This window comes from Epinephelus lanceolatus, chromosome 5 (assembly GCF_041903045.1).
Source record: "Epinephelus lanceolatus isolate andai-2023 chromosome 5, ASM4190304v1, whole genome shotgun sequence".
Taxonomy (NCBI): domain Eukaryota; kingdom Metazoa; phylum Chordata; class Actinopteri; order Perciformes; family Serranidae; genus Epinephelus; species Epinephelus lanceolatus.
In genome coordinates this window covers 23781530-23795209 of record NC_135738.1, presented here as the reverse complement: position 1 = coordinate 23795209, position 13680 = coordinate 23781530, and the positions used below count along the sequence as shown (strand labels likewise).

The following is a 13680-nucleotide window of genomic DNA, read 5'->3' as shown; positions in this document are numbered from 1 at the left end:
ACTTTCAAACCACTAAGAGTAAAATCTGTTGCCATCGGCTGTAAATCTCAGCGGCTTTACAGTCAGTAGTGCTTTTCATGAGATTTAGGACGTGGTTAAATCCATTATATATTTTGTTTTGGGAACAGGCTTGCTGAGATTTGAAAGCTTGGTCCATGCTATAGTGTGATGGGCTTTGCGTTATACTGTCATGTCCTGTCTTCTCAGATCTTCCTTGTGACGGTGTGGCACTGGGAGCTCTTCATGCTTCCCCTCTTCCTGCTTCTGATCATTGGCTGGCACTACTTCCAGCTCTCTGCAGGGAAGGCCAGCTCCAACCAGGACCTGGTGAGTGACAAGGACTCCGAACTCTTCAGTATTCATCCAAACGTGTAGACGCATGCTGTTACAGTGCAAATTCAATAAATGTTGACCCAACTGCCAAAAGAACGGAGTCCTTTTGGCAGACAAATTGCATTTTCACATGGATGTCAATTAACAACTTTTACACTTGCATGTACATTGTATAATACAGGAGCGTGTCTATAAAATGCACCTCACAGTACAGCCAGTTGTATCGGCCACGTGTTTTATAGCTGGTTAAACTAGTTTCTACATTTTCTCCAGGGGCCCAATAAAACACCAAGCAATAAGGAGCCCCTAGAATTAAATGACTGTAAATGTATGTATAGCCTATAGTCTGTTGATTTAGTCTCATCACATCTGTAAAATGCACGAGTACAGTTCCCTCCACAACATACCACTATATCCTCTCTCTATCTGCTGTTATGGAAATTATGTTTGCCCTACACATGTCTGTGAAGGTTAATGCTGTTCACACTTCTGACTGCCCCCCAATTTCACTATGTTGTAAGCCTTCTCACCGGCCAGCCAGGGGCCTGGCCTGCTCACACACCCTCCCCAAAGCAACATCCCCGGCCCAGTGATTGTGTTTATGGCTGCTGGCAAAGATGCCGTCCCTGGGCAATGTTAAAGCCCAGGCTCACCCTCATATCCAGTGTGGAGACACTGCCACCCCTCTGTGACCCTCTGGCCGGCAATGACACAGCTCTGTTCCCAGGCAATGTCACAGTGTGCACCACATTGGGGTCAGGGATGACTTGATATAAAGTGATCTAGGCAACAGCATCCAAATTAAATGTGTTTTTTTTTTTTTCTTCTCCTCTTTCTGTTTTTCTGTGTGCTTATGTTGTGGAGAAATGAGATTGCTTTGGTGTGACAGTGCTCTTGTGAGGAAGGCCCTCTTTCACCTCTCCTTTTGTGTGAGGTCACCCCTGTGATGCAGTCTCTATGGAAACAAGCCTCTCCCAATAGGGGTGAATGTACTCAAAGAAAATTTCATTACTAGGTGTTTGTTAAAAATGCTCCACTGCCCACATGTCCCGTTCGTTTGAAATCACCCTCTACCCTTTATTTTCTCTTAGGTGAACATGAGCATGGGTGACGACGAAGAGGAAGACGAGAAGGTATTTTATCTTGTCTCTTTCTAACATTTTAAGGGCTAATATGTTTTGGTGGAATGTTATCGCGTCTCAGATTTCAGCACAAATATAAATATGTCTTTGAAGGTTTACCATGGACACTGAATGTTTTAAATATCACAGTGACATCAGTGGCTTTATGTAAAAATAATTTTTGAACTTATGATATGTGTGACCCCTTCTGATATTTCTATCTGAATCACCAAGGTTAAATCAAACACGTAACAACGTCTGCATCGCCTGTGCTGGGCACAGATTCCCGATTCAGCAAGTAGCTGATATTCTTACACAGATGAGCACTTGCTTCTTCGAAAATAAAAAATATTTTACCGAAGAGCCACACAGGTTCCAGTCTGTATTTTAATATCGTCAAAATCACAGTTACTTCTCAGAGGCTCTTTTCTGACTAAGAATAGAAATATTTTGATGCATCCCAAATGAGGGCAACATCTATGAAACAGTTGTAGCATGTAGCTCTTTATTCTGCTCCTCTGGGTATTCAGTGTCACTCTACAAATGCACTCCGCCGAGACACTGCAGCCCTTTGAAAATCTATAAATCAAATTTAAACAGCACTGTCAATTAGATTCTGCACAGCTGTTAAGTATAAAATTTTTGTATCATCATTTTCTAAATAGGAAAGTTGTGTTGAGAGTGACCTTTTACCACCAGAACAAATGAACAAAGTACAATAACACAGCATCAAACTTATACTTCGCCCCAAAGGTTATCAGTCGTTCTCACTCGCTCCTTTGAGAGAAATCATACATGATAATGTATTAATGCATCTCTCCAGTGTCTCTTGAAAAACAAAACAACAGGAAATCTTTAAGTAGCCTGAAATTATACTTCCCCACAGCACATAATATTCAATTACACTCATCCCACTGTTTCCTGTAAAGAAGGAAGAGTTAACAGGGATGTGTATTACTGCTTTATGGCAATGAAGTGTGGAGCTAACGCAAAGCCTCCAAGCGATGACCCTTGTGCTTCGTGTCTAGGCCCAGGATTCATATCCATAATGCACTCAATATATTCTGTTGTGATGACCTGGGGCTATGAAAAAAGCCAGCTTCTTTTAAAAAAACACAGGCACATCCACCAAATCCTGTCTGAAAGGATGGGCTAATTCACAGATGAAACTCACATGATATGTCTGCACACACGAAAGCAGGGAGCTGCACTTGCTATCATCACTAGAAACAGGCAAACTGGTGCTTAAACAAACAGCAGTGACACAGAAAATTCAGTGTTTTTATGAATATTGAATCAGGCAGGATTACCTTTGTGCACTGAATTAAATATCATTGCTCTGTATAACTATTATTACACATGTATTTACCTTGAAAACTCAATATTTAATATAGGAATGTTTACTCTTTCAGTTTAAAAAATGGCAGTGTCTTTAGAAAGGTTTAAGATTCTCTCAGTGCGTAGCATGTGTTTCCGAACTCTTAAGCTTTCTGAAAGGTTTTCCATGAGCCTCCCTAAGCCCTTTCACACTCAGAGGAAATGAAATATCTCCTTTCATTTACTAATTAAGCAGTCACCCATGTTTGTTTTAAGCTGTCAGCTTTAATTTAAAGTGGCTTTTTTGAAAGTCTTGTTATGGTCTCGCTGTCACTTGGATGTGATATCATGCAGTTAGATCAAGCAGTGTAGCTTTACACCTCCTATCAAAGTCTTCTTTAGAAATATTTGGGGTTAAAGAGTGATCAGTGTTAAATTTGATGACTTCAAAGCCTTTGCTTTCTCTCCCCCTAGTCTTTCCTCTAACATGTGAATAAAGGCTTTTCCCTCTGAGAAGGTTATGATTACCACTCAAATATGTTTTTATCCCCCTTTTTTCCCCCTTGAGGTAGGAAATATTTAAACCTCAGACAGAGCAGCGAGAATGTGAAGGCATGACGTTAAAGAGAGACGAAAGGCAAGGCAGTGTTACAGCGGGATAATACAGAACAGATTCTCTGCCTGTGAACAAATCTGTCCTCGGGGAAAGAGACAGCTTACAAATTATGTGTGGGCAAAGTGACTTCCCTTTGGCCTTAGGTATCAATTGTGCAGATAGACAATATTTAATCATAACATAAAGAAACAGAGAGGCAAAACAAGTCCATAGATCTCCAATAGAAATGAAAAGGGAAGATGAAACAGCCCTTTCATTGCCCCCTGGCTGGCAGTGCTGGTCTGAGGTTGACTTGCTCCCAGAGCCTTGCCCAGGGGAGTTTGAGGGGGAGGAGGGTGAGGAGGTGGTTGTGGGGGTGCTAGACTGGGCTGGGGGGTTACTCCATCTCTCACCCAATAGTCCACAGTCACCGCTGGGTCTCCTTGAGCACACCAGTCAGACAGACTGCCCATGTCGTGATGTGTGGCGTGCATTACAAGAGCCGCCGCACATGCACCCACCAACACATTAAAGCTTTTTTTTGTGTGTTTTTATCCCAGCAAATTGTTTGTTAGCTTATTTTAGCTCCATGTGGGGTAATTTGAATAGAACACAGGTGTTTTTCATTTAGATGCACTTCTTATCTTTGTCAAAAAAAAAAAAGTCGCTCGAAAAAAAATATTCAGTCAGAGAATTCAAATTTGGCACCGTTTATTCTAATTAGGATGATGCTAAATGAGCTTTTTCCAGCCTTTGATAACACCCCACATGTCTGTGAGAGTATGTTTACCTTTGTGCAGGAGATCAAATTGGTTCTCCATTACCGCACCTTAAAAGGAAGCTTTTACAATTTTATCTGAAATGAGAATATGATTTCACACAGGTTTTCTAATCAGTAGACATTTAGGATTCATTTAGTCCATCCCCAGTTTACCCATCCTTTTCCATTTCAGAAAGAGATCTTTTATTTATTTTTGTTTTCCCTGCACTCGTGCACATGCTGAAAAAGAGAAATGAACAAAGATAAAGAATATCATCAAATGATTAATGTAGGAAGGACTTCAGTTTTGGTCGCTAAGGAGATGGAGGATTTCAAGAATCTTAAAGCACATGAATAATGATAATCATGAGAGCTCTGCCTCTCGATGCATACTTCAGAGTACATCTATTTGTCTGTTTTTCCTTTTAGAAATGAAAGCCAATATGGTTTCTCTTTTTTCCTGCCGGAGCTGTATTTCTGGCTAAATTTACCTTGCATGTGTAGCCAGTGCAGTAAAATAGTGCTTCCTATCTTTTATTAGATTTGAATTCTAAATCATGTAATTGGGCTGTTTAAACAAGTTTAAATGGAAATATGAAAAGGAATGTGAGCCCTGCTGATGAGGCTCCATATCGAGTGAGCGTGGCTCTCTGTGTCCATCAGGAGCTCACCAACACGGGTTATAATGGCTTTTAGCGGAATCTAACAGTGTTCCCGCTTTCAAAATAAACTTGGATAAAGAGCTCAATTAACACCTGATGTAGGGGAAAGGACACGCGTGAAGGTTTGCTCAGAGCCCCTCCCCCCCTCCTCGCCACCGCAGTGGAGTGGAGTAAGATGATGCAGAACCACAGATAGTCCTCTCTCCCCATGATGAGACCATGAGATGTTAATCTCACAGAAAGCATATTTGTGATAGTTTTTCCTTTTTTGGACAGTGCTGAGCCTCCAGTGTCTGTCCAGATCCGAGCCCGGTGGGGGAGGCTCTGCTAGTGTGGGAATTGCTCTCTTCCTGCGCCTTGCGTGGAGAAGAGTGGGCCTGACAGTGGGGAGTCTCTATGTGCTGGCAGACAGTGTGTTCCCAGGGGCTGCCTCATGAAGCTCTGATAAAGGCATTCTGTCTGGACCCTGTCAATGCTCACAGGCTGCGGCTTCGGCTGACTTGTAACATAAACATATAGACATCCCCAAGCCTCCTGCTAGGGTCCATCAGAGCGCCCTCCCCCAACACTCTCATTCCCCTTCTCCCTCTCACTCTTCCTCTCCCGCCCTCTGTCATCATTCCTGTCATTATTTCTTCCTTTTGATGTGAGGCTTCTCAGCCCTCTTTAGCTTGTGTTACTTGTGTTATCTCTAGTCACTCCTCTGCCTTTGGAAGGCTTCACACTCGTTATTTCCAGCCTTGATGTGATCACATTTATTTCTTTTGAGACCCTCCAACCCCCTCACATGTTGACTTATTGCTTTGCCAGACTCAGTCGTTATTATATCAGCGCATTAAAAGCAAATAATACTTTGTTGTGACAAGAATCATGCGAGCGAAAGAGTGAGCACATCCAACTGGTGTTCTAAGCGGGGTGAAGTGTTTTTCTCATGCTGGAAAAGTGTGAGGATGGGTTAGAAAGCCCGGCCGGACAGATTTGTAAAAACATGTTCAAACTTGTCCTGTGCAGGTTGCTGGAAAGGAATCTTTCCTAAGTTGTGAGGCCCCTGCTCCTCTCGTCTAGGTCGTCTATTCTGCCTGATTGCGGTTGGCCATTTTGTGTACTTTTCATCTACCAGAGAGTCTTGATTGTGCTGCACTTGTGCAACAGCTCTATTGTGTGTGGCGGACAAAAGCTGAAATCTCTCAGCCATCCACATAACAGCTTCTGAGCACTGAGTCTGTCTCATCTTCAAAAGCATAGTCTGAAGATGTACAGTGTTTGCTCATTATGGGCCATTCAATAGATAAATCACACATAATAGCACAGCAGAGATAAACTGCTCTTTGTCTGCCCTGCCCAACAATTGACATACAGTGTACCTCATCAGTGTCTGTGCATTTTTTTTTAGGAATCTGGAAAAAAGGGTTTGATGGATAAGATACATATGGTGCAGGAAGTGTTGCTGGTTGTCCAGAACGTTTTGGAGGAAATCGCAAACATCGGGGAGCGAATCAGGAAGTAAACATTTTTATTTTTATCCTACAAAGTATTTTTAATTTTTAATTAATATTGGTGTTTTTTCATAGAACTTTACGTTAGTCTGATGTAGGGCTGGGTAAGGTATCAATATTTTCTCAGGATAGTGATAGTAAACTACACATTGCTTTAGATCTTGGATATTATGATAGCAATGTTGCCTTTTCATGATTTTAAAGGCTGCATTACAGTAATGTGCTGTAATTTTCTTAACTTGCCAGACTGTTCTAGCTGTTCTGTTATTTGCCTTTATCAAAATCCCATTGTGTAAATGTTTTTTGAAAGCACCAATAGTCACCCCCACAATACTGTCGCAATATCAGTATTGTGATATTTGATTTTCTCCATATCACCCAGCTCTAATCTGACACAATGATCCTTTTCTAGCATAGTCAACTGGTCCGTCCCGTTCCTGTCGTGCCTGGCCTGCCTGGTGCTGTTTGTGGCAACAACGCTGTTATATTTCGTCCCTCTGCGATATCTTGTGCTGATATGGGGTAAGTTCTACATCTGAAAACACAATTTAATTCATGAAATTGTAATTTATTTATTTTTTCATAACTACAAGTGTAATGGGCAAATAGCACAAGCTAACAAACTCCCACTATCTGTGTCTTGCAAGATCCTTCATTACCGTGACCAAAACATCCTGACAAATTGCATAAAAATCAACGCCCATACTGCTGTTGCAAAACACAACTCTTACTCACTCTTCCTAACTGCAAATCCATGATTTAATGAAGTACAGTAATTTAAGAACTCTGCCATGCCTACACCTCTGCAGATGCACAGAGATCAGACAGCTGCAGAGGTTTGCACTGCTCAGTGTGGGCTGATGTAGCAGAGCCCAGCAGAGGCGAGGCCTAAGGTTTGTGTGAAAACAAAGCAGAGGTAGAGTAGCAAGCTGTATATAATACATGATGTCCTTGGGCAGTCTGTAGGCTCCTGGTCTAGCCTCTCATTATCTGCTGTAGTCATACAGAATAGACAGTCATCTCAGTGGTCAGGGAGATATGCTGCCCTTAACAGGCTCTCCTCCTCCAGCTGTAAGCCCACAACCACTGTACTTCCACACTGCCTTCAACACAATCAATACCAAAAAACCATCATATCAAACAAAAAACACACAGTCTGAGACACTCCTCTGCCTCCCCAGTTAACCCCCATCTCTGTGGTTGCAAGGCAAGCCTTTCAAGTTGCTTGCACATATTTAAGTCCTTAGGTTCTTTGTCTGCATGTTGAGGTACAGGCAGTACCAAGCCGTGAATATAATGGTCCCATTACAAGACCCCAGAGATATTTTTTTTTCTCTGTGGTATGCAGCCATGTGCAAAGTAAATATAGATGTGCTAGAAATGATCAGATTGAAGCAAACTAAAGTGAGGAAAAGTTGTTGTGACTATGTGCCTCTTTTTCAGATTGCAGTGATCATTATTCATCAGCTTTAATTGATTAACTGTTACAGCATCCACACTTGTCTCCATTGTATTAGTCTGGCTTGGATTCAGTTTGGCTGAAGGGGATCAATTGAAACAGCATCATGTAATGCAGTTACTGATACACCGGTGGGAACTATACTGCACAGTCCATAGATAGGGTTACACAACTCTTTTTATTATTATTATTTTTTACACTGCAAAATATGCCAGTTGCTGTGACACCTTTATTTATTAATGTGCTCTTGTTTTCACAGGCGTTAACAAATTTACCAAGAAGCTGCGCAACCCATATACTATTGACAATAATGAAATACTGGATTTCCTCAAGAGGGTGCCTTCTGATGTTCAAAAGGTAAGGGTCCAATTTTACATACAGATAGGGAGGGAATTCCCTGAAGATGTCTGCATTATTTGCTGTACCAGAATTCCCAAGTGTTGCAGAAATATATCCTCTGGCTTTGTTTGATTATTAATGGACTCTCGCCTTTAAAGCAGCCCTGGCCCAATTATTCCTCAGTGCAGCTCCATGTAGTCGCCGTATTGCCTGAGTGAGGAGATCCTCAGATCTGTCCTCAGCCATATTGCCGCAGCCTCGTCCGTTATTAACAATTTTGTCCGTCTGATTGAAGCGCTGTGACATTAAAGTTGGTGATTGGCCGAGGGCCGGCAGAGGGCTCCTGACGTCTCTGGCTGTTGTGTCAGCAGAGAAACTCTGATGTGGCCTCAGTCACTTCAGGGTGGTGGAGTCAATTAATGTAGTCATGAGCCCCAGTCGTCTTGCTGGGTGCCATATGTGATTACATATTAGCCATGGCTGATATGTCATTTGCATTTACATCACAGAGCTGAGGAGAGCTGTCAGGGTGTTGTAAGTGGCGCCGGGTGTTCGCCGTTCTCTGACTGAGAATTTTGCTCGGCCAGGAAATGAAGTGCCACACAGTGCCTTCATCTCCCAGGTAACTCGCCAGACTGAATTCAGCGAGAAATCCTGACAGTCTGGATCTGGAAAGACACTCTCACCCCAGTCTGTTTCTCTGCTGCACCCTTGATGTCCTCCTGCAGCAAGCCATTGCTGACTTCTCTGTGATGTTGGAGGGAGCCTGTGTTGTTAGAGATTTGGCTGACTGAGTTGGCAAAACAAGGTGGTGAATACATTTTGATTCAGAATCCTTTGTATGTCTTCTTCCCCATTGGGATACAATGTTTGAGCTTTGAAAATGACTCACTTTCAAATCTCATGGAAACAATACTTTTTAGCCTGGTTTAAAAGAGAAACTACATCTTGAAAATAGCTCCAATCATAAAAAACAAAACATCCTTAAGATTCATCATAAGTACGTTTCATTATGTACTGTGAAAAATAACCTTAACATCATATACACAGGAGACCCAAAACAATAGACCACATATTTTGTTTTTGTTGACTTAGAACTTCAATCCTCAGATAGGTGTGGACACAAAAACACCACAAAGGCTGAAAATTGACTCCTGTCTTTCTTGCAAATGTGACTTGGCAATTAGTGCCTGTGCACATCTACAAAGTCTGCCTCAAACGGAGACTTCTGACAACACTGTGTCTGTCCTGAAATAAGAAGCATCTGTCAGTTCTGAGGACAGTTTCATGTTCTGATGCAGGAGGCAGTCACTTTGTTCCCACATTCCATCTCCCATTCTAATAATGGAGACCAGCTAATTAGCATAGAGTTCTTACCTTTATTCAACAGATTCACCGTATTGTTTGAGCTCAGCAAGCGTGCTTCAAAAGCAAGTTTTCAAATTCCAGCTCTTCTCCTTTTCAGTTTACCCTATGATCAGTCCTTTTTGGATTATGGTGGCAGTTTTGAAATAAAAATATGGACAGTTGAATCTAATTTTTTGAATGTCAAAGAGAACATGATTCTACAACATACATTTATTTTGTAAATCCATTTGAACATCAAGGCACTTCTGGGGAAAAAAAATCAGACATGAGTAAATCTATCTTCAGTTTAATGCTACACATGTAACCACCAGAAAAAAAACAAGGTTGTGAGTTCAGATGTCACACGTCAGGTCTTGTTTTTCCCTGAAGAAATCAAAGTCACACCAAGGGTCTGTAAAGCCATGAAGAAAGTTACACATCAACTGATGCTGGTAACTTAAACAGCAATGGCTTTATACTATTCTCCGGCTTGAAGAAAGTTTTCTTCAGGGGACATAACTTACAGTGAGTGATTATGCAGTTTGCAACTCCCTCACTGGCCTGGCAGGTCATCTCAACAGTTGATGTCTGTTTCTAATATTGTGATTGTGGTGCAGAATGAGGGGGGCGTACACTGGTACGGAACCCTTGACTCTTCAAATCCTTCCTCCCTGTGATTAATCCCCTCTGCTCCTGTGTTTAAAAAATGATTCATTACAGGCGAGCCCGCCTCGCTTTCCCCTGCACCAGCTCTCCTCAGGGGAGCCATTACCGTGCGCTCCACTGAGCTCGGATTACCTGCCTCTGACCAAACTCCTGTTTGTTTTTACAGGTGCAGCACAGCGCGCTGAGAGCGCCCACCAGCCAGAACCAGCCGAAGAAGAAAAGGTAGACTCCGCGGACACGCTGGATGAAAGGCTGTTCTCCTTTTGAATACAGTACGACGCAGTCCACCTGACAACAGTGCTCCAGTGCCAGCAGAGCCCATGACCCTGTGCACCCCACCATACCACCCTAACTCTGCCCCCTGCTGCTGAGGGGCAGCCAGCCGCTCTCTGGCTTGTGTGTTTGCCACCCCCCTGACAGAGGCTGTGAACTGCAGCAGCTAGGAGGGCAGCACATGGCGCTGTCAATCACAAGCCTGGAGGTAAAGAAAAGAGAGCGCTGCAAGGCTCAGCCTTCATCTTTGGATATAATTTAGAAAAGGAATGAAAAGCGTCGGGTTTGGCTTACCTTAGACCTCCACTGTCTTGCTGTTTTTTTCTTACTTTGGTGAAACTTAGAAATTTGCCTTCAGGTTAAGTTTATACAAGCTTAACAGTTTATGGAAAACACACCGTGGCAAGGTTTTTCTTTATCCATGTGTTAATATAATTACAGGTCAGAAGGTCATGTATATTGCAATAGATTTTTAAATAATCAAAATTACGTTTTGACGCACATTTAAAATATTTTTACATAATATTGAATATTGCCGTTCTTGTTGTGGTAAGGATTTACTGTATATAATATGCCATCAGCAACAAATCTATATTTATGTAATGTGTGTGTATTTTTTTCAGCTGACTTTATGCTCGTGTATATTAGACTGATTAATTTGAGAGTTTTATTGTTACTCAGTTTCTTGTCTTCATCATCAAATTGAGAATTTGCAGGAATCCTGAATAAAGAATCTTGATCAGTTTGAGCTCTTGTTTTTTGCCCGTGCTTTTTCAATAACTGCACTCTAGTGAGGATGGATTACACCACTTCTTTACTTGAATACACAGTAAACACATCTGATTACACAACACAGCCATTGGAACAGAGCTCACACACCGGCCACCGCTGCGCCTTGGTTACCGAGCTCACATCAAAGCTGTGTGGCTCCAGTGTGCTTCCTAATGCATTGCTTTGTTGCCTTCTCACAATAACAGGGTCCAGATGAGAGAGAAAGAGCTCATCTCACAGAGTACTCTCTCCATCCTCAGCACTTAGTGCTTTACATTTCCACTAAAATCACCTGGCCTATCTAATGGCTACACACACACATACTCTGGTTTTTCCATCTGTCTCCCCACAGTAGTTTTTCCAAGAAGAGGGATATAGTATATCCTCTATCATTTTTCTCATCCATGTTTAGTTTACATACAAAAACGATAAATTATGAACACCTTTGGCTGTTTTGATTTTTGCTAAACATGTGAAACAATTTTGATTATTCTCACAATAATGCCACACTGAGAACAAAAACAAATTCCATCTAAATATTTACAATTCATATTGCACTTATTTGGTTTATTAGCCTGTCTACATAAGAGGCAGTTTGCATGAAAAAAAAATAGTTTCCCTCTTGACTTGCTGTCTGTCTCTCTGATAGCAGACAAATGGCAAGCACTCACTTTTAAAATATACATAGTTAGAACTAAAGTTGGGCTGAACTGAGGCTTGGACCCCACCGTTGGGAGTTTGTTCTAACTGATTGGGGGACTGAGCATCACGGCCGGGTGCCCCCCTCCTCAGCAGTAGCACGCTGGTGAAAGAGCATCCATCTGTGCTTTGTGAAGAGTTTGATTGGCTCAGGGGGACCTGGTGGAGCCCCGGGCTATCTCTTTTGACAGGCTGATAGAGACATCACTGGGCTCTCCCAGGAGCTGCCACCAGGGGTCCATTTCAAAGTGAGAGGGTGTGGAGGTGACCCTGAGCTTCTGACGAGCTAAATCCCACACACTGGCTGAAACCCTCCTACATTCTTGGCTCCATTGGGGCTGTGGGGTGGGGTGGGGGGGGGCTGGTTTTGGCTGTGCTGGGAGGAGGGCAGAGCTGGGGAGGGAGGGGTGGAGGGTACAAGGAGATCACTGGCAAGACCCGATGAAGTGTCCCCAAGAGGTGAAACCAATTAAGCAATACTCCCAGGGTACTTTTAATCGACATTTCAGCAAACATCCAAATTGCCGCACCAGGACATCTAAATTTCTGACAGAACACGTAAAAATAAGAACCTGACAATTAGCAGGCACATAAAGCCAAATTTAACTAAAAAAAAACCCTCACTTTGGTCAAGAGCAATTTTAAAGTTAAAATAAAACTGTGTCATGGGCAGATACATCATTGAGGCAAATGCTGCCAGTGACATTACGAGAGGTCATATGGGAATACGGTTGCCTGCCTCCAAGCTGTCAAATCTTTGGATCCGTGGCACCGAGGTTGTGGACTTGGATGTTCCCTGTATCATTCATAGTCAATGGATCATACAGAAGAGTCTGACAGGGTTACAACAAATGTTGATTCGGCTCTGCACGCACCAGTGCACACTCATACTACCTACTCGCACCGCGCGTGCACCCAAACACACATAAGCTCCTCTTCAAAGAGGTGTAATCATATTTAAGGAATTATTCATCAATGTATTTTCTCCTGGGAAGGCTACGAATCTCAGCAGAGGAAGTCACTGTGCAATATGGTCCCTGAATGCAGTGGGGAAAATCCCTGGATGTTTTACAAGCTTGCTAATGAACATTTGAGCCACACAGCAGTTAACATTGTCTGATCACATTTTTTTTTTTTCCAGCAGTAGTTGTTGTTGTTGTGCATGGTGTGGCAGTGATGTCTTCATCAGGCTGTCAAAAAGGAAGTGCCTGCAGCTGTAGCGGATCCCCCCAGAGCCTGTCACACTCCTTGTTTCCATGGCAGTCCTTCAGGCAGCACCACAGGCAGGCTGTGTGCAAGGACCCATACAACCTGTTTTTTCAGCAGCCGCTCCTCTGATGTTCAGCCCCGGAGCGGGCGTCAAACTACCAAGTGCAGAGAGAGAGAACAGTGCACCCTTTCTCTCTGTCGCAGTTCTGCGCCGCTTTACAAGGAGATGCATAGCAAAAAAAAAAAAAAAAAAAAAGACCTCCTCATTTGAATAAGCCACTATTCTCAGCACCTCCTTAGTAATTGTTACATGTGCAATGCCGTTAAGGTTCTCTGACCTCCTCTCTGGGAGACATAATGCGCACAGTGGGACAAAGTAAGAAAAGCACGACTCATAGTTGACTTACACGTGTTAAAGCTCTTATGCATGTGTTATTTGGTCTGCTTGTTCCACCTGAGAAGCGGGTCGTGGAGATCAGTGGCTGTGCTGCAAGTCCCAACTGGCCTAAATTAAAGGTGCAGGGGTTACGGTCTGCCTCCAGACAGAACTCTGACACCAATAAAGAGCAGAATTTGCCAGGGCATCGACTCAGTGGAAACACAATCCAAATGACAGAACAGACGGAGTTTGCT

At 42.8% G+C, this 13680-nt stretch overlaps 1 protein-coding gene across 2 annotated transcripts in view; it reads left to right on the top strand.

Annotated features, from left to right (window-relative positions):
- Positions 1–11116, top strand: part of mctp2a (multiple C2 domains, transmembrane 2a) — a 36846-nt gene extending 25730 nt beyond the window's left edge. For both annotated transcript variants that reach the window (XM_033633937.2, XM_033633935.2), the window contains exons 18-23: positions 208–327; positions 1425–1466; positions 6182–6291; positions 6697–6806; positions 8003–8100; positions 10262–11116. In XM_033633937.2, the coding sequence (XP_033489828.1) occupies positions 208–327; positions 1425–1466; positions 6182–6291; positions 6697–6806; positions 8003–8100; positions 10262–10321 (540 nt within the window). In that variant the 3' untranslated portion in view covers positions 10322–11116. The remainder of the gene's footprint in view (positions 1–207; positions 328–1424; positions 1467–6181; positions 6292–6696; positions 6807–8002; positions 8101–10261) is intronic.
- The last annotated feature ends 2564 nt before the right edge of the window (positions 11117–13680 follow it).